This window comes from Haliaeetus albicilla, chromosome 29 (genome assembly GCF_947461875.1).
Source record: "Haliaeetus albicilla chromosome 29, bHalAlb1.1, whole genome shotgun sequence".
In the NCBI taxonomy this organism is placed as follows: Eukaryota; Metazoa; Chordata; class Aves; order Accipitriformes; family Accipitridae; genus Haliaeetus; species Haliaeetus albicilla.
Genome location: NC_091511.1, coordinates 5,505,969 through 5,525,935, shown reverse-complemented (window position 1 = coordinate 5,525,935; position 19,967 = coordinate 5,505,969). Strand labels below are relative to the sequence as shown.

General features: G+C 54.1%; 1 gene segment (V, D, J or C); it reads right to left on the bottom strand.

Moving 5' to 3' along the window:
- Nucleotides 1–11,519: 11,519 nt before the first annotated feature.
- LOC138682631 (Ig heavy chain V region 914-like) lies at nt 11,520–12,002 on the bottom strand. The segment is given in 2 exon segments: nt 11,520–11,932; nt 11,990–12,002. Coding segments are annotated over 2 exon segments (426 nt in total).
- Between the last annotated feature and the right edge of the window lie 7,965 nt (nt 12,003–19,967).

The following is a 19,967-nucleotide window of genomic DNA, read 5'->3' as shown; positions in this document are numbered from 1 at the left end:
GGGCACCATTTTGGGGCAGAAAGGCAGATTTTGGGCGGCTGCTGGAACACCCTTCCCTGCTCCAGGGGGCAGGATTTTGGGAAAAGTCTGGGATTTTTGGAAAAGGCTGGGATTTTGGGATATAGGGCCGGGATTCTGATGCCCAGGGAAAGGATTTGGGGAAAAATAATGGGAATTAGGGAAGACGGTGGGATTTTGGGATACAGGGTAGGGATGCAGATCCTCAGGGAAAGGATTTTGGGAAAAGGATGGGATTTTGGGAAAACTAGGGAGGTTTGGGATACAGGGTAGGGATGCAGATCCTCAGGGAAAGGATTTGGGGAAAATAATGGGACTTTGGGAAAAAGCTGGGATTTTGGGATACAGGGTAGGGATGCTGATCCTCAGGGAAAGGATTTTGGGAAAAAGCTGGGAATTTGGGAAAAAGCTGGGATTTGGGGATACAGGGTGGGGGATGCTCATGCTCAGGGCAAGGATTTTGGGAAAATAATGGGAATTAGGGAAGAGGCTGGGATTTTGGGATACAGGGTAGGAATACTGCTACTCAGGGCAAGGATTTGGGGAAAATAATGGGAATTTGGGAAGAGGCTGGGCTTTGGGGAAAACTATGGAGGTTTGGGATACAGGGTAGGGATGCAGATCCTCAGGGAAAGGATTTGGGGAAAATAATGGGAATTTGGGGAAAAGGATGGGATTTTGGGATACAGGGTGGGTATGCTCATGCTCAGGGCAAGGATTTTGGGAAAATCATGGGAATTAGGGAAGAGGCTGGGATTTGGGGATGCAGGGTAGAAATGCTGATCCTCGGGGAAAGGATTTTGGGAAAATAATGGGAATTTGGGAAGAGGCTGGGATTTGGGGATACAGGGTAGGGATGCTGATCCTCAGGGCAAGGATTTTGGGAAAATCATGGGAATTAGGGAAGAGGCTGGGATTTTGGGGATAAAGGGTAGAAATGCTGATCCTCAGGGCAAGGATCTGTGGAAAATAACGGAATTTGGGGAAGATGCTGGGATTTTGGGATGCAAAGCTGGGATGCTGATGCTCTGGGAAAGGATTGTGGGAAAATAATGGGAATTTGGGAAGATGGTGGGATTTTGGGATGCAGGGCTGGGATCCTGATTTCCAGAGCAAGAATTCTGGGAAAATAATGGGAATTTGGGAAGGTGGTGGGATTTTGGGATACAGGGTATGGATGCTTATCCTCAGGGAAAGGATTTTGGGAAGATGGTGGGAATTTGGGAAGATGCTGGGTTTTTGGGATGCAGGGCATGGATGTTAATCCTCAGGGAAAAGATTTTTTGAAAATTAAGGGAATTAGCGAAGATGCTGGGATTTTGGGATACAGGGTATGGATGCAGATCCTCAGGGAAAGATTTTTGGGAAAATAATCGGATTTGGAGGAAGAGACTGGGATTTGGGCATGCAGGGCAGAGATGGTCTTGCTTGGGACAAGATTTTGGGGAAAATGCTGGGATTTGGGGAAAATGCTGGGAATTTGGGATGCAGAGCAGGGGTGCTGATCCTCAGGGAAAGGATTTTGGGAAGATGCAAGGATTTGGGGATGCAGGGTAGGCATGTCATGGCTCAGAACAAGGATTTTGGGAAGATGGTGGCATTTGGGGAAAATGCTGGAATTTAGGGATGCAGAGCAGGGATCCTGATGCTCAGGGCAAGGATTTTGGGAAGATGCTGGAATTTGGGAAGTGGCTGGGATTCTGGGATACAGTACAGTGATCCCCATGCTGAGGGCAAGGTTTTGGGGAAAATACTGGGATTTGGGGTAGGCTCTGGGATTCGGGGATGCAGGAAAGGATGCTGATGCTCTAGGCAAGGATTTGGGGAAAATAATGGGAATTTGGGAAGATGATGGGATTTGGAGAGGCAGAGCAGGGATACTGATGCTCAGGACACAAATTTTGGGAAGATGCTGGAATTTTGGAAGACTTTGGGATTTGGGGAAGCAGAGCAGGGATGCTGATGCTCAGGACAAGGATTGTGGGAACATGCTGGGATTTTGGGGAGATGCTGGGATTTGGGGATGCAGGGCAGGGATGCTGATGCTCAGGGCAAGGATTTTTGGGAAGATGGTTGGATTTAGGGGAAGATACGGGGATTTGGGGATGTAGGGCAGGGGTATGTTGGCTCAGAGGTGGGATTTGGGGAAGCTGGTGGGATTTTGGGAAGCTGGTGGGATTTAAAATTGCAGGGCAGGGATGCTGCTGCTCGGGACAAGGATTTTGGGAAAGATGCTGGGATTTTGGGAAGATGCTTGGATTTGGAGATGCATATCAGGGATGCTGATACTCAGAGCAAGGATTTTGGGGAATATGCTGGGATTTGGGGATACAAGGCCAGGGATGTTAATGGTCAGGGTGAGGATTTTGAGGAAGATGTTAGGATTTTGGGGATGATGGTGGGATTTGGGGATGCAGGATAAAGATGCCAATGCTTGAGGCAAGGATTTTTGGGAAGGTGCTGGGATTTGGGGGAAGATGCTGGGAGTTTGGGATGCAAGGCAGGGATGCTGATGCTCGGGGAAAGGCTTTGGGGAAGATGCTGGATTTTGGGAAGATGCTGGGATTTGGGGATGCAGGCCAGGGATGTTTAATGCTCAGGGCAAGGATTTTGGGAAGATGCTGGGATTTTGCGGAAGATGCTGAGCCTTTGGGAAGATGCTGGGATTTGGGATGCTGGGCAGGGGCATTGAAGCTCAGGCTGAGGATTTGGGGGAGATGCTGGGATTTGGGGGAAATGCTGGGATTTGGGGATGCAGGGGAAGGATGCTGATGCTCAGGGCAAGAATTTTGGGGAAGATGGTGGGATTTTGGGGAAGATGGTGGGATTTGAAGATGCATATCAGGGATGCTGCTGCTCAGAGCAAGGATTTTTGGGAAGATGGTGGGATTTGGGGATGAAGGGCAGAGGTTTCTGGGCTCAGGGCAAGGATTTTGGCAAGGTGCTGATATTTTGGGAAGATGCTGGGATTTGTGGATGCAGGCCAGGGATGTTAAATGCTCAGGGCAAGGATTTAGGGAAGATAGTTGGATTTTGCGGAAGATGCTGAGCCTTTGGGAAGATGCTGGGATTTGGGATGCTGGGCAGGGGCATTGAAGCTCAGGCTGAGGATTTGGGGGAGATGCTGGGATTTGGGGAAAATGCTGGGATTTGGGGATGCAGGGTAAGGATGCTGATGCTCAGGGCAAGAATTTTGGGGAAGATGGTGGGATTTTGGGGAAGATGGTGGGATTTGAAGATGCATATCAGGGATGCTGATGCTCAGAGCAAGGATTTTTGGGAAGATGGTGAGATTTGAAGATGCATATCAGGGATGCTGCTGCTCAGAGCAAGGATTTTTGGGAAGATGGTGGGATTTGGGGATGAAGGGCAGAGGTTTCTGGGCTCAGGGCAAGGATTTTGGCAAGGTGCTGATATTTTGGGAAGATGCTGGGATTTGTGGATGCAGGCCAGGGATGTTAAATGCTCAGGGCAAGGATTTTGACGAAGATGCTGGGATTTTAGGGAAGATGTTGGGATTTGGGGATGCAGGACAAAGATATCAATGCTTGAGGCAAGGATTTTTGGGAAGGTGCTGGGATTTGGGGGAAGATGCTGGGAGTTTGGGATACAAGGCAGGGATGCTGGTGCTCAGGGAAAGGATTTTGAGGAAGATGCTGGGATTTTAGGGAAGATGTTGGGATTTGGGGATGCAGGATAAGGATACCAATGCTTGAGGCAACTATTTAGGGAAGATAGTTGGAATTGGGGGAAGGTGCTGGGATTTGAGGATGCTGATACACAAGGCTGGGATTTGGGGGGAAGATGTTGGGATTTGGGGGAAGATGTTGGGATTTGGGGATGCAGGGTAGGGGTGTAGAAGCTCGGGGCAACGATTTGGGGAAGATGGTGAGAATTTGCGGAAGATGCTGGGATTTGGAGACGCAAGGCAGGGATGCTGATGCTCGGGGCAAGGGATTTTCCAAGATAATAGGATTTTTGGGAAAATGCTGGGATTTGGCATGCGGGGCAAGGATGCTGATTCCTGAGGCAAAGTTTTGGGGGAAGATGCTGGGATTTTGGGATGCAGGGCAAGGATGCTGATGCTTGGTGCAAGGATTTTTGGAAGGTGCTGTGAATTTTCAGGAAGATTTTGGATTTGGGGAAGATGCTACAGTATGCCGAAAATGCTGGGATTTGGGGATGCAGAGCAAGGATGCTGATGCATGGGGCCAAGGAATTTGGGGAAGATGCAGGGATTTTGGGAAGATACTTGGATTTGGGAATATATGTCAGGAATGCTGATGCTCAGACGAAGGATTTTTGGGAAGATGCCAGCATTTTGGGGAAGATGCTGGGTTTTGGAGATGGAGGGCACAGGGGTCTGGGCTCAAAGCAAAGATTTTGGGAAGATGCTGAGATATGAGGAAAATACTGGGATTTGGGGATACAGGGCCAGGTTGCTGATGCTGAGAGCAAGGATTTTCAGGAAGATGCTGGAATTTTGGTAAAGATGCTGGGATTTGGAAATGCAGGGCAAGGATGCTGTTGCGTGGGGCAAGGATTTTGGTGAATATGCTGGAATTTGGGGGAAGATACTGGGATTTTTGGATGCAGGGCAGGGGTGCTGATGCTCGGGGAAAGGTTTCAGGGAAGATTCTGGATTTGGGGAAGATGCTGGGATTTTGGGAAGATGCAGGGGAACGCTGCTGATGCTTGGGGCATGGATTTGTGGAAGATGTTGGGATTTTGGGAAGATGCTGGGATTTGGAGATGCAGGGCAGGGGTATCTGGGCTTAGAGGAAGGATTTTGGAAAGTTGCTGGGATTTTGGGACGATGCTGGGATTTGGGGATACAGGGCAAGGATACTGATGCTTGGGCCAAGGACTTTGGGAAGATGGTGGGATTTGGGGGAAAACAGTGGGATTTTGAGCTGCGGGGCAGGGATGTTGATGTTTGGGGGAAAGATTTTGGGAAAGATGTTGGGATTTTTTGGAAGATGCTGGGATTTTGGGATGCTGGACTGATGCTGATTACTGGGGCAAGGATTTTGGGGTGATAATTGGATTTTGGGTCAAGATGATGGGATTTTGGGATGCAGGGCATGGATACTGATGTTCATGCCAAGGATTTTAGGAAGATGCTGGGATTTTTGGCAAGATGGTGGGATTTGGGCATGCTGGGCAGGGGTGTTGATGCTGAGGGCAAGGATTTGGGGGAATATGCTGCAATTTGGGGGAAGATGCTGGGATTTGGAGACGCAGGGCAAGGATGATGATGCTTGAGGCAAGGATTTGGGGAAGATAGTTGGATTTGGGGCAAGATGCTGGGATTTGCAGATGCAGAGTAAGGGTAGAGATGCTTGGGGCAAGGATTTTGGGGAAGATGCTGGGGTTTTGGGGAAGATGCCGGGTTTTTCGGATGCAGGGCAGGGATGCTGATGTTTGGGGCAAGGATTTTGGGAAAACACTGCGATTTTGGGGAATATGCTGAGATTTTGGGAAGATGCTTTGAGTTTCAGATGCAGGGCATGGTTGTCTGGGCTCAGAGCAAGGATTTTGGAAGATAATTGGATTTCGGGGAAGATGTTGGGATTTTGGGATGCAGGGCAGGGATGCTGATGCTCCGGGCAAGGATTTTGGGTGGGTGCTTGGATTTTGGGGAAGATGCTTGGATTTGCGGATGCAGGGCAAGGGTGCGGATGCTTGGGCTGGGATTTTGGGCAAGATGCTGGGATTTTGGGCAAGATGCTGGGATTTTGGGATGCAGGGCAGTGATTCTAGTGATTGTGGTAAGGATTTTGGGGAAGGTTCTAGGAGTTTGGGGAAGATGCTGGGATTTGACTATGCAGGGCAGGGATGCTGATACTTGGGCAAGGATTTTCAGGAATATGCTGAGATTTTGGGAAAGTGCTGGGATTTTTGGATGCAGACACATTTGTCTGGGCTCAGAGCAAGGATTTGGGAAGATAATTGGTTTTTTTGCAAAGCTGTTGGGATTTTGGGATGCAGGGCACAGATGCTGATGCTCAGGGCAAGGATTTTGCAAAGATTTTTGGTATTTTGGGAAAATACAGTGATTTGGGGATGCAGGGCAGGGATGTTGATGTTCAGGCAAGGATTTGGGGAAGATGCTGGATTTTGGGAGGATGCTGGGATTTGGGGGAAGATGCTGGGATTTTTGGATGCAGGAGACAGTTGTCTTGGCTCAGAGCTAGGATTTTGGGAAGATGGTGATATTTTGGGAAAATGCTGGGATTTCTAGGTGAAGGGCAGGGATGCTGATGCTTGGGGCAAGTATTTGGGGAAGATGCTGGGATTTTGGGGAGGAAGGGCAGAGGTTTCTGGGCTCAGGGCAAGGATATTGGAAAGATGCTGATATTTTGGGAAAATGCTGGGATTCGTGTATGCAGGGCATGGGAGTTGATGCTCAGGGCAAGGATTTTTGGAAGACGCTGGCATTTTGGGAAGATGCTGGGACTTGGGGATGCAGGACAAGGATTTGGGGAATGTAGTTGGATTTTGGGGAAGATGCTGCAATTTTGGAATGGAGGGCAGGGATGCTGATGCTTGGGGATAGGCTTTTGGAAAGATGCTGGGATTTTGGGATCCAAGATGAGGATGCTGATGCTTGAGGCAAGGATTTTGGGAAGATAGTTGGATTTTTGGGGAAGAAGCTGGGATTTTGAGATGCAGGGCAGGGGTGTTGATGGTCGGGGCAAGGATTTTGGGGGAAGATGCTGGGATTTGGAGATGCACAGCAGGGATGCCGATGCTTGAGGCAAGGATTTGGGGGAAGATGCTGGGATTTGGGGGAAGATGCTGGGATTTGGGGGAAGGTGCTGGTTTTTTTCGGATGCAGGGCAGGGATGCTGATGTTTGGGGCAAGTATTTGGGGGAATATGCTGAGATTTTGGGAAGATGCTTTGATTTTCAGATGCAGGCACAGTTGTCTGGGCTCAGAGCAAGGATTTTGGAATATAATTGGATTTCTTGGAAGATGCTGGGATTTTGGGATGCGGGGCAGGGATGCTGATGTTCAGGCAAGGATTTGGGGAAGATGCTTGGATTTTGGGAAGATGCTGGGATTTGCAGATGCAGTGCAAGGGTGCTGATACTTGGGCCAGGATTTTGGGCAGGATGCTGGGATTTGGGGATGCAAGACAAGGATGTTGGTGCTTGAGGCAAGGATTTGGGAAGGTAGTTGGATTTTAGGGAAGAAGCTGGGATTTGGAGATGCGGGGCAGGGGTGTTGAAACTTGTGGGAAGGATTTTGGGAAGATGCTGGGATTTGGGGAGAATGCTCAGATTTGTGGATACAGGGCAGGGAGACTGATGTTCGGGCAAGGAATTTGGGAGGATAGGTGGATTTGGGGGAAGATGCTGGGATTTGGAGATGCAGGGCAAGGGTGCTGATGCTTGGGGTAAGAATTTTGGGGAAGATGCTGGGATTTTGGGGAAGATGCTGGGATTTTGGGGATTCAAGGCAGGGATGCTGATGCTTGGGGAAAGGCTTTTGGGCAAGATGCTGGGATTTTGGGCAAGATGCTGGGATTTTGGGCAAGATGCTGGGATTTTGGGATGCAGGGCAGGGGTGTCTTGGCTCAGAGGAAGGATATTGGGAAGATGGTAGGATTTTGGGAACATGCTGGGATTTACAGGTGCAGGTCCAAGATACTGATGCTCAGAGTAAGGATTTTGGGGAAGACTGTACAGTTTTGGGAAGATGTTGGGATTTGGGGATGCAGGGTGGGGATGCTGAAGCTCAAGGCAAGGCTTTTGGAAAGATGCTGGGATTTTGGGAAGATGCTGGGTTTTACCGAAAACGCTGGGATTTGGGGATACAGGGCAAGGATGCTGATGCTTGGGCCAAGGACTTTGGGAAGATGATGGGATTTGGGGGAAAATAGTGGGATTTGGAGCTGCAGGGCAGGGATGTCAATGTTCAGGGCACGGATCTGGGGAAGATGCTGGGATTTGGGGATGCAGGGCAAGGATGCTGTTGCGTGGGGCAAGGATTTTGGTGAATATGCTGGAATTTGGGGGAAGATACTGGGATTTTTGGATGCAGGGCAGGGGTGCTGATGCTCGGGGAAAGGTTTCAGGGAAGATTCTGGATTTGGGGAAGATGCTGGGATTTTGGGAAGATGCAGGGGAACGCTGCTGATGCTTGGGGCATGGATTTGTGGAAGATGTTGGGATTTTGGGAAGATGCTGGGATTTGGAGATGCAGGGCAGGGGTATCTGGGCTTAGAGGAAGGATTTTGGAAAGTTGCTGGGATTTTGGGACGATGCTGGGATTTGGGGATACAGGGCAAGGATGCTGATGCTTGGGCCAAGGACTTTGGGAAGATGGTGGGATTTGGGGGAAAATAGTGGGATTTGGAGCTGCAGGGCAGGGATGTCAATGTTCAGGGCACGGATCTGGGGAAGATGCTGGGATTTGGGGATGCAGAGAAGCATGCTGATGCTTGGGTGAAGGTTTTTGGGAAGATGCTGGGATTTGGGGATGCAGAGCAATGATGCTTATTATTGGGGCAAGGATTTTGGGAAGATAATTGGATTTGGGGAAGATGGTGGGATTTTTGGCAAGATACTGGGATTTGGGGATGCAGGGCAGGGATGCTGATGCTCAGGGGAAGGATTTTGGGGGAGAGGCTGGAAGTTTTGGGAAGATGCTGGGATTTTGAGGGATGTAGGGCAGGGATGCTGATGTCTTGGGCAAGGATTTTGGGAAGATGCTGGGATTTGTGGGGATGCAGGGCAGGGATGCTGATGCTCAGGGAGGGATTTTAGGAAGAAGCTGGGTTTTGGGGGAAGATGCTGGGATTTTGAGGGATGTAGGGCAGGGTGGCTTATGATCACAGCAAGAATTTGTGGAAGATGCTGGGATTTGGGGAAAATGCTGGGATTTGGGGATGCAGAGCAATGATGCTGATTATTGGGGCAAGGATTTGGGGAAGACAATTGTATTTTGGGGAGGGTGATGGATTTTTGGGATGCAGGGCAGGAATGTTGATGCATGGGGTCAAGGATTTGGGGAGGATAACTGCATTTTGGGGAAATGCTGGGATTTGGAGATGCAGGGCAGAGCTGTCTAGGCTCAGAACAATGATTTGGGGAAGATGCTGGGATTTGGGAAGGTGCTGGGATTTGGGGATGCAGCGCAAGGATGCTGATGCTTGGGATAAGAATTTTGGGAAGATGTTGGGATTTTAGAAATGGAGGGCAAGGATATTGTTGCTCAGAGCAAGGAGTTGTCAAAGATGCTGGGATTTTGGAATGCAGGGCAGGGATGCTAATCCTCAGGGAAAGGATTTTGGGCAAGATGCTGGGATTTTGGGCAAGATGCTGGGACGTTGGAATGCAAGACAGGGATGCCTATGCTTGGGACAAGGATTTATGGAAGATGTTGGTATTTTGGGAAAATGCTGCGATTCCTGGATGTCAGGCAGGAATGCTTATGCTTGGGACAAGGATTTTGGAAAGATGCTGGCATTTCGGAATGCAGGGCAGGCATGCTGATGCACAGGTCAAGGATTTTGGGGAAGATGATGGAATTTTGGGGGAAGGTGCTGGGAATTGGGGATGCAGGGCAGGAATGCTGATGATCGGGGCAAGTATTTTGGAGAAGATGCTGGGATTTTTTGGAAGGTGCAAGGATTTGGGGATGCAGGCCAGGTGTCTTGATGGTCAGGACAAGGATTTGGGGAAGATGCTGGGATTTGGGGATGCAGGGCAGCGATGCTGATTTTCAGGCCCAGGTTTTTAGGAAGAGGGCAGATTTTTTGGGAAGATGCTGGGATTCAGGGATGCAGGGCAGGAATGCTAATGCTCATGGAAAAGCTTTTGGGAAGATGCTGGATTTTGGGAGCATGCTGGGATTTGCCAAAAATGCTGAGATTTGTGGATGCAGGGCATTGATGCTGATGCTTGGGCCAAGGACTTTGGGAAGATGGTGGGATTTGGGGGAAAATAGTGGGATTTGGAGCTGCAGGGCAGGGATGTCAATGTTCAGGGCACGGGTCTGGGGAAGATGCTGGGATTTGGGAATGCAGGGAAGCATGCTGATGCTCGGATGAAGGCTTTTGGGAAGATGCTGGGATTTGGGGATGCAGAGCAATGATGCTTATTATTGGGGCAAGGATTTTGGGAAGATAATTGGGTTTGGGGAAGATGGTGGGATTTTTGGCAAGATACTGGGATTTGGGGATGCAGGGCAGGGATGCTGATGTCCAAGGCAAGGATTTGGGGAAGATACTGGATTTGGGGAAGTTGCTGGGACTTTCAGATGCAGGGCAGGTTTTTCTTGCTCAGAGCAAGGATTTTGGGAAGATGTTGGGATTTTGGGATGCTGGTCAGGGATGCTGATGCTCAGGGAGGGATTTTATGAAGAAACTGGTTTTGGGGGGAAGATGCTGGGATTTGGGGGCATGCAGGGCAGGGAGACTGATGCTCAGGGCAAGGATTTTGGGGAATATGCTGGGATTTGGGGATGCAGGGCAGGGATGCTGATGGTCAGGACAAGGACTTGTTGAAGAAGTCGGGATTTGGGGAATATGGTGGGATATCTGGATGCCTGCCAGGGATGCTGATGTTTGGGGCAATGATTTTAGGAAGATGCTGGGATTTTGGGGGATGCAGGGCAGGGAGGCTGATGATCAGGTCAAGGATTTGGGGAAGATGTTGGCATTTCAGGAAAATGCTAGGATTTTGTGATGTGGTGCCGGGATGCTGATGCTCAGGGCAAGGACTTTGGGCAATATGCTGGGATTTTGGGGAACATGCTCGGATTTGCAGATGCATGGCCAATGCTCAGCACAATGCAGGGATGCCAATGCTCAGCACAAGGATTTTCGGGAAGATGGTGGAATTTTTGGGAAGGTGCAGGGATTTGGGGGGATGCAGGACAGGGATACTGATGATCAGACCAAGGATTTGGGGAAGTTGGTGAGATTTGTGGATGCAGGACAAGGATGCTGATGTTTGGGGAAAGGATTTTGGGAAGATAATTGGATTTGGGGAAGATGCTGGGATTGGGGGATGCAAGACAGGGATGCTGATGCTGGGGGCAATGGTTTTGGGAAGATGTTGGGATTTGGGGATGCAGGGCAGGGATGCTGATATTTGGGCTAGGATTTTGGGAAGACATTGGGATTTGGGGAAGATGCTGTGATTTTGGCGAATGCAGGGCAAGGACGCTGATGCTTCGTGTAAGGATTTGGGGAAGATGCTGGGATTTGGGGAAAATGCTGGGATTTGCTGATGCAGGGCAAGGATGCTGATTCTCAGAGCAAGGGATTTGCACAGATAATGCAATTTTGGGGAAGGTGCTGGGCTTTGGGGATGGAGGACAGGAATGTCTGGTCTCGGGACAGGGGTCTGGGCTTGCTAGAAGGACTTCGGGAAGGTGCTACGTGCCTGCTGCAGCCAGTCCATGCTGGAGGTGCTTGAAGTGAGGCCAGAGCACTTGCAGAGGAGGTCCGGAGCAAGAATTTGTGCCAAAAGCTATGTATTTGGGCTCAAGAAAGGCTTGTGTGCTTGGTGCAAGGGCCCAGTTTTCCAAGACGACGTGGGTGTTTCTGGAAGGATTTCAAGAAGGTGCTGAGGTCAGGAACACCACCATCATCATCTTTCGCGCAGTAGTAGGTGGCCGTGTCGTCGACCCTGAGGCTGTTCATCTGCAGCGTGAGCAAGTTCTGGGAGTTGTCCCTCGAGACGGTGAAGCATCCTTTGACCGATGGAGCACAGTAGGCGCTGCCACTGCTGTAAATACCTGCGACCCACTCGAGCCCCTTCCCAGGCGCCTGTCGCACCCACTGCATCCAGAAGCTGCTGAAGGTAAAGCCGGAGCCCTTGCAGAGGAGGCGCAGGGACCCCCCGGGTGTCCGGAGACCACCTCCGGACCCCACCAGTTGCACGGCTGCCCGCAGCCCTGCGGAGAGAGAAAGGACGGGATTGAGTCACCTGGGTCCCTGAGTCGCCCACCCACCCAAAATCTGCATGATGGAGGTTGGGGGATCCTTTTTGAGAGGGCTGCGAGGAAGAAGACAAGGAGGAGGAAGGTGGAATGGGGGGCTGCTCTGGGGTGGGTCCTGCTGGGGGGGGTCCTCTCTGCCCAGTGGGACTCGAGTTGCTCAGGGTGGTGGTTACATCAAAGGAGGGTTCAGGGGGTCTTGACCATCCCAGCCCTGTTTCCAGACCCCTGACCCAATCCTGGACCCCTTGAAACGAGCCCAGACCCCTGTCCTAACCCTGGACCCCTTGCTCTCAACACAGACCCGTTGCTCCAAGCCCAGACCCCTGCAGGGGCTCCGGCTTCACCTTCAGCAGCTACAACATGCTCTGGGTGCGACAGGCGCCTGGGAAGGGGCTCGAGTTCGTCGCGAGTATTAACAGCGGTGGTAGTTGGACAGGTTACGCGCCGTCGGTCAAAGGACGCTTCACCATCTCGAGGGACAACTCCCAGAGCACGCTCACGCTGCAGATGAACAGCCTCAGGGCCGACGACACGGCCACCTACTACTGCGCAAAACTTGATTTCGGTGGCAGCGACGGGGGGTCTGGGCAGGAAAACCGCTGTCGAGCAGTGTCCCCGCGGGAGGCAGGAGGCAGCGATGCCTGGCAGCCCCCAGCCCTCTGTGCCGCGCTGTAACGGCTGCAGCCGCTGCATCTGCCTGCCCCGAGCCAGGACCCCGGCACCGAGCCCCGACGTCCCGGCTCTGCGTCCCCAAATCCCAGCATCGTCCTGAGAAGCCTGCTCCCAGAACAGACCCATCCCTCTGCCCAGATCCCCCCAGGATCCCAGATTTTCTCAGTTGAATCTGGGGACATGCTGGAGTAAGGATGAGGGGAATGGGGGGGTCTCTCCCCTTCTGACCCCTGCCCAAAACTGTGGGCGGCCGTGCAACTGGTCGAATCCGGAGGTGGTCTCCAGACACCCGGGGGGTCCCTGCGCCTCCTCTGCAAGGCCTCCGGCTTCACCTTCAGCAGCAACGACATGCACTGGGTGCGACAGGCACCCGGGAAGGGGCTCGAATGGGTCGCGGGTATTTACAGCGGTGGTAGCGCCTACTACGCGCCGTCGGTCAAAGGACGCTTCACCATCTCGAGGGACAACTCCCAGAGCACGCTCACACTGCAGATGAACAGCCTCAGGGCCGACGACACGGCCACCTACTACTGCGCGAAAGAAGATGATGATGGTGCTGGTGGCACCAACCCTGGCACCGACCCCCAACACCCCTGCACTGTCTCCCCAAACCTTGGTCTCTTCCACAAACTCCTGCCTTATTCCTGGGTTCTTGCAACCAACCTGCTCCCTTGCACCCAACCCGGACCCTTGTCCTGAGTTTTGACCCTTCCCACCCAGCCCAGACGTCTCTCACCCAATGTGCAGCCATTACAGAGGATGCACCAAGCGTGGTTTGGGGCAAGACCCTGGGATTTGGGCACCGTGCAGGAGTCTGTGCTCATTCCAAGGGATCCAGACTCCTGCAAACAGTCCAGGTTGAGGGTCCAGGCTTTGGTAAGATGCTGGGAACGGTGCAGGGATTTTGGGGCAGGGTGTGAGGGTCCAGGTTTGGGCAAAGGATCCACGGTCAGGGCAGGGATCTGGGCTCAGGGCGAGGACCTGGGTTGGGTGCGGGACTCCAGGTGTGGCACAAGGGACCAAGAACTGGATGGGAGTTTGAGGAAGATGCCGGGATTTCAGCACACAGCGCTGGGATGTTGGGGCTTGGTGCTGGGGTCACTGTCACCAGCATCATCAGCATCTTTCGCGCAGTAGTAGGTGGCCGTGTCGTCGGCCCTGAGGCTGTTCATCTGCAGCGTGACCGTGCTCTGGGAGTTGTCCCTCGAGAGGGTGAAGCGTCCTTTGACCGATGGCGCGTAACCTGTGCTACTACCATCGCTGTAAATACCCGCAACCCACTCGAGCCCCTTCCCGGGTGCCTGTCGCACCCACTGCATGTTGTTGCTGCTGAAGGTGAAGCCGGAGCCCCTGCAGGGGTCTGGGCTTGGAGCAACAGGTCTGTGTTGAGAGCAAGGGGTCCAGGGTTAGGACAGGGGTCTGGGCTCGTTTCAAGGCGTCCAGGATTGGGTCAGGGGTCTGGAAACAGGGCAGGGATGGTCAAGGCTCCCTGAACCCTCCTTTGGTGTAACCACCACCCTGAGCAACTCGAGTCCCCCTGGGCAGAGAGGACGCCCCCCAGTAGGACCCACCCCAGAGCAGCCCCCCCTCCACCTTCCTCCTCCTCTTCTTCTTCCTCACAGCCCTCTCAAATAGGATCCCCCTAACCCCAGGCACACGGATTTTGGGGTGGGTGGGCAACGTGGGCACCCAGGTGACTCCATCCCGTCCTTTCTCTCTCCGCAGGGCTGCGGGCGGCCGTGCAACTGGTGGAGTCCGGAGGTGGTCTCCAGACACCCGGGGGGTCCCTGCGCCTCCTCTGCAAGGCCTCCGGCTTCACTTTCGGCAACAAAGCCATGAACTGGGTGCGACAGGCGCCCGGGAAGGGGTTCGAGTGGATCGCGGCCATTAACAGCAGTGACAGTAGGACGTGGTACGCTTCGGCGGTCAAAGGACGTTTCACCCTCTCGAGGGACAACTCCCAGAGCACGCTCACGCTGCAGATGAACAGCCTCAGGGCCGACGACACGGCCACCTACTACTGCACGAAAGATGCTGCTGATGGTGCTAGAAAAGCTGGCATCACGTCCCAGCATCCCTGTGCTGCATCCCAGCATCTCAGCATCTTCCCAAAACCCTTGCCCAGAGCCAGGACCCAGCTCCAAGACTGGACCCTCACAGTGATCCCAGAGCCTTGTACAGAACCCAGACCCTCGCCCTGAGTCCGGACCCCTGCCCCTACCGTGGATCTTTTGCTCCGAGCCTGGACCTTCAGACCCTGCCCCAAAATCCCTGCACCGTTCCCAGCATCTTCCCAAAGCCCGGACCCTCGCCCTGAGCCTGGATCCATTGCAAGGAACCCAGACCCCTGCAAGGAGCCCAAATCCCCGGGTCTTGCCCCAAACCTCCTCCCTGCAACTCTTCTATGTCTGGGCTGGGTGGGGAGGGTCAAAACTCAGGATAAGGGTCCGGGTTGGGTGCAAGGGAGCAGGTTGGTCGCAAGAGTCCAGGGATGAGGGCGGAGTTGAGGAAGATGCCAGGATTTGGGGATGCAGCGCAGGGATGTTGGGTCTTGGTGCCAGCATCAGTGCAACCACCACCACCATCATCTTTCGCGCGGTAGTAGGTGGCCGTGTCGTCGGCCCTGAGGCTGTTCATCTGCAGCGTGAGCAAGTTCTGGGAGTTGTCCCTCGAGATGGTGAAGCGTCCTCGGGCCACCGGCGCGTAGAAGGTGCTGCCACCGCTGTACTGAATACCCACCAGCCACTCGAGCCCCTTCCCGGGCGTCTGTGGCACCCAGAACATGCCGTAGCTGCTGAAGTCGAAGCCGGACATCTTGCAGACGAGGCCCAGGGACCCCCCGGGTTTCTGCAGGCCCCCCCCCGGACTCGACCAGTTGCACGGCCGCCCACAGCCCTGGGGATGGGGCAGAAGGTGAGAGACCCCCAGATTCCCCTGATCCTTCCTCTAGGCTGGCCCCAGACTCATGGGAGAAAATCGGGGGTCCGGGGGAGGGTTCGGTCCAGAGGGATGGGTCTGTTCTGGGATTTGGGGACACAGAGCCGGGAAGTCAGGGCTCGGTGCGGAGGTTCAGGCTCGGTGCCGGCAGATGCAGCAGCTGCAGCCGTCGCAGCGCGGCGCAGAGGGCTGGGGGCTGCCAGGCATCGCTGCCTCCCACCTCCCCCGGGGACACTGCTCGCCTGTGGTTTTCCTGCCCAGACGCCCCGTCGGTGCCACCACCAAGTTTTGCGCAGTAGTAGGTGGCCGTGTCATCGGCCCTGAGGCTGTTCATCTGCAGTGTGAGCAATTTTTGGGAGTTGTCCTTCGAGATGGTGAAGCGTCCTTGGACCGCTGGCGCGTAGTGGGTGCTACTACCACTGCTGTAAATACTCGCCACGTATTCGAGCCCCTTGCCGGGCGCCTGTCGCAGCCACTCCATGGCATAGCTGCTGAAGGTGAAGCCAGAGCCCTTGCAGAGGAGGCGCAGGGACCCCCCGGGTGTCTGGAGACCACCTCCGGACTCCACCAGTTGCACGGCCGCCCATGGAGCCCAAACACCCGGGCTCGCCGCAAAGGACGCGGGTTGGGTGCAAGAGGTCTGGGCTGGGTGGGAAGGGTCGAGGCTCAGGACAAGGGTCCGGGTTGGGTGCAGGGGTCTGGAGACAGGGCTGGGGGCCAGGCAGGGATGGTCAGGGCCGCTTGCACCCTCCTTTGGTGTCACCATCACCCTGAGCAACTCGAGACAACCAGGGCAGAGAGGACGCCACCAGCAGGACCCACCCCAGAGCAGCCCCCCCTCCACCTTCCTCCTCCTCATCCTCTTCCTCGCAGCCCTCCCAGGTAGGACCCCTAATGCCAGGCAGACAGATTTTGGGGTGGGTGGGCAACTCAGGGACCTGGGCAACTAAATCCCGTCCTTTCTCTCTCCGCAGGGCTGCGGGCGGCCGTGCAACTGGTGGAGTCCGGAGGTGGTCTCCAGACACCCGGGGGGTCCCTGCGCCTCCTCTGCAAGGGCTCCGGCTTCACCTTCAGCAGCTACGCCATGTACTGGGTGCGACAAGCGCCCGGGAAGGGGCTCGAGTACATTGCGAGTATTAACAGCGGTGGTAGTTACACAAACTATGCGCCGTCGGTCAAAGGACGCTTCACCATCTCAAAGGACAACTCCCAGAGCACGGTCACGCTGCAGATGAACAGCCTCAGGGCCGACGACACGGCCACCTACTACTGTGCGAGAGAAGGTTATGGTGACACCGATGCTAGCACTGAGTTCCAACATCCCTGCGCTGTGTCCCGAAATCCCGGCATCTTCCTCAAACTCCCATCCAGTTCTTGCTCCCTTGTGCCCCACCTGGACCCCTGCACCCAACCCATGTCCTTGCCCCGAGCCTGGATTCCAGCCCCAACCCTGGATCCTTTGCCCCGATCCTGGACCCTCACACCCTGCCCCAATGTCCCTGCACCGTTCCCAGCATCTTCCCAAAGCCCGGACCCTCGCCCTGAGCCTGGACTCCCTGCACGAGTCTGGATCATTTGGAAGGAGCCCGGACCCCTGCACGGTGCCCAAATCCCTGGGTCTTGCCCCAAACCCAGGCTCGGTGCATCCTCCGCAAGGGCTGTGGGTTTGATGAGAGACATCTGGGCTGGGTGGGAAGGGTCGAAACTCAGGACAAGGGTCTGGGTTGGGTGCCGGGGTCTGGGAACAGGGCTGGGGGATGGTCAGGGCCCCTTGCACCCTCCTTTGGGGTAACCATCACCCGCAGAGCGGTGCGCTGCTGCAACCACAAACGATTCACGGACAACCAGAAGCACAGAAGTGTTCACAAACTTAGGGCAAACCCAACATTCACTTACTCCTCCTGGTAAGGGCTCTCAATCCCATGGAAGCCACCTTGACCAGCGTCCTTTATCAAGGACGGAAGGGTCTCCTTCACAAGCCAACCGTGTATTTGGAGAAGTGACTCCCCTATTCCCAACCTGAATCCTAGGGGATTTACCCCCAACCTGTGGAACGGTGTGTCCGCCTGTGCCTGAGTGGATTCTGTATATGGGAGTGGAGTTTCCCCTTTTCTTCCTTTCTTTGACTGGTCTGTGATTGTTTGCGCACACAAGGCTGTCATGTGAAACTGAAGCTGAAACCCTCCACCTTGGTTTTTTTTTTCTTGCCCTTACTTCCTCACGCAACTGAATAACGGTTAGATTGAGACTCGGGGCGCACTCTTTGTTACGGGATTTCAAGGCTCAGTCCAGGTTTTGGTTCTTCGAATGGTGCAGCCACCGCCCTGTTCAGTTTGGGGTTCATCAGACAACGAAGGGTTAAGCTGTCGGCACAGCTCCGGTGAGTCGTCTCTGTGGAGAGACGGGACCTTAAAGCAACCCAGGGCTGGGTCGATTTTGTAGCCCCCCCCATGAATCCCATCTCTGCACCAGACATGGTGAAACTCGTTTGGGACCTATTGGCTGGACAACCCATGAAGAGGCGATTCAGGACGATGCTGGGACGTGGGGACGCGCTGCGGGGGCTTTGGGGCTCGGTGCGGGGGTCGGTGCCACCATCAGCTTGTTTCGCGCAGTAGTAGGTGGCCGTGTCGTCGGCCCTGAGGCTGTTCATCTGCAGCGTGACCGTGCTCTGGGAGTTGACCCTCGAGATGGTGAAGCGTCCTTCGACTGAAGGCACGTAGTACGTGAAAGTACCAGTGCTGCTAATACCCGCGACCCACTCGATCCCCTTCCCAGGTGCCTGTCGCACCCACTGCATCCAGGAGCTGCTGAAGGTGAAGCCGGAGGCCTTGCAGAGGAGGCGCAGGGACCCCCCGGGTGTCTGGAGACCACCTCCGGACCCCACCAGTTGCACGGCCGCCCATGGAGCCCTGCGGAGAGAGAAAGGACGGGATGGAGTCACTGGGGTCCTGGCGTATCACACCCACCCCTAAATCCTTGTGCCCGGGGTTGCAGGGTCCTACCTGGGAACATCTAGTCATAAAAGCAAAGAACTGCAAAACTCATGAGTAACTACACCTACTGGTTAATTGCTTGGCTATACTTTTGTCTGTTGTTTCAACCATAGTGTTAGTTGGTTCTAATAAGATTTCTAATACTATCTACAAAATCTCACTTTGACAGGCTTTTAGCAGCAAACCAGGTTCCACAGCTGGCACAAAATACTGAAACCATCAAAATATTTGGACATACCAGATGGAATGTATGGACATATGCTATCAGTGGGACCCAGCCACGCTGACCCCTACCCCGGGCACATGGATTTTGGGGTGGGTGGGCAACTCACGGACCTGGACAACTCAACCCGTCCTCTCTCTTTCCCCAGGGCTGCGGGCGGCCGTGCAACTGGTGGAGTCCGGAGGTGGTCTCCAGACACCCGGGGGGTCCCTGGGCCTCCTCTGCAAGGCCTCCGGCTCCACCATCAGCGGCTACAGCGTGTCCTGGGTGCGACAGGCGCCCGGGAAGGGGCTCGAGTTCGTGGCGGGTATTTACAGCAGTGGTGGTAGCACAGCATACGCGCCGTCGGTCCAAGGACGCTTCACCATCTCGAGGGACAACTCCCAGAGCACGCTCACGCTGCAGATGAACAGCCTCAGGGCCGACGACACGGCCACCTACTACTGCGCGAAAGAAGATGATGATGGTGCTGGTGGCACCAACCCTGGCACCGACCCCCAACACCCCTGCACTGTCTCCCCAAACCTTGGCCTCTTCCACAAACTCCTGCCTTATTCCTGGGTTCTTGCAACCAACCTGCTCCCTTGCACCCAACCCGGACCCTTGTCCTGAGTTTTGACCCTTCCCACCCAGCCCAGACGTCTCTCACCCAACGTGCAGCCATTACAGAGGACGCACTGAGCCTGGGTTTGGGGCAAGACCCTGGGATTTGGGCACCGTGCAGGAGTCCAGGCTCCTTCCAAAGGGTCCAGACTCCTGCAAAGAGTCCAGGGTGAGGGTCCGGGCTTTGGGAAGATGTTGGGATTTGGGGATGTAGGGCAGGGATGCTGATATTTGGGCTAGGATTTTGGGAAGACATTGGGATTTGGGGAAGATGCTGTGATTTTGGCGAATGCAGGGCAAGGATGCTGATGCTTGGTGTAAGGATTTGGGGAAGATGCTGGGATTTGGGGAAAATGCTGGGATTTGCTGATGCAGGGCAAGGATGCTGATTCTCAGAGCAAGGGATTTGCACAGATAGTGCAATTTTGGGGAAGATGCTGGGCTTTGGGGATGGAGGACAGGAATGTCTGGTCTTGGGACATGGGTCTGGGCTTGCTAGAAGGATTTTGGGTGCCTGCTGCAGCCAGTCCATGCTGGAGATGCTTGAGGTGAAGCCAGA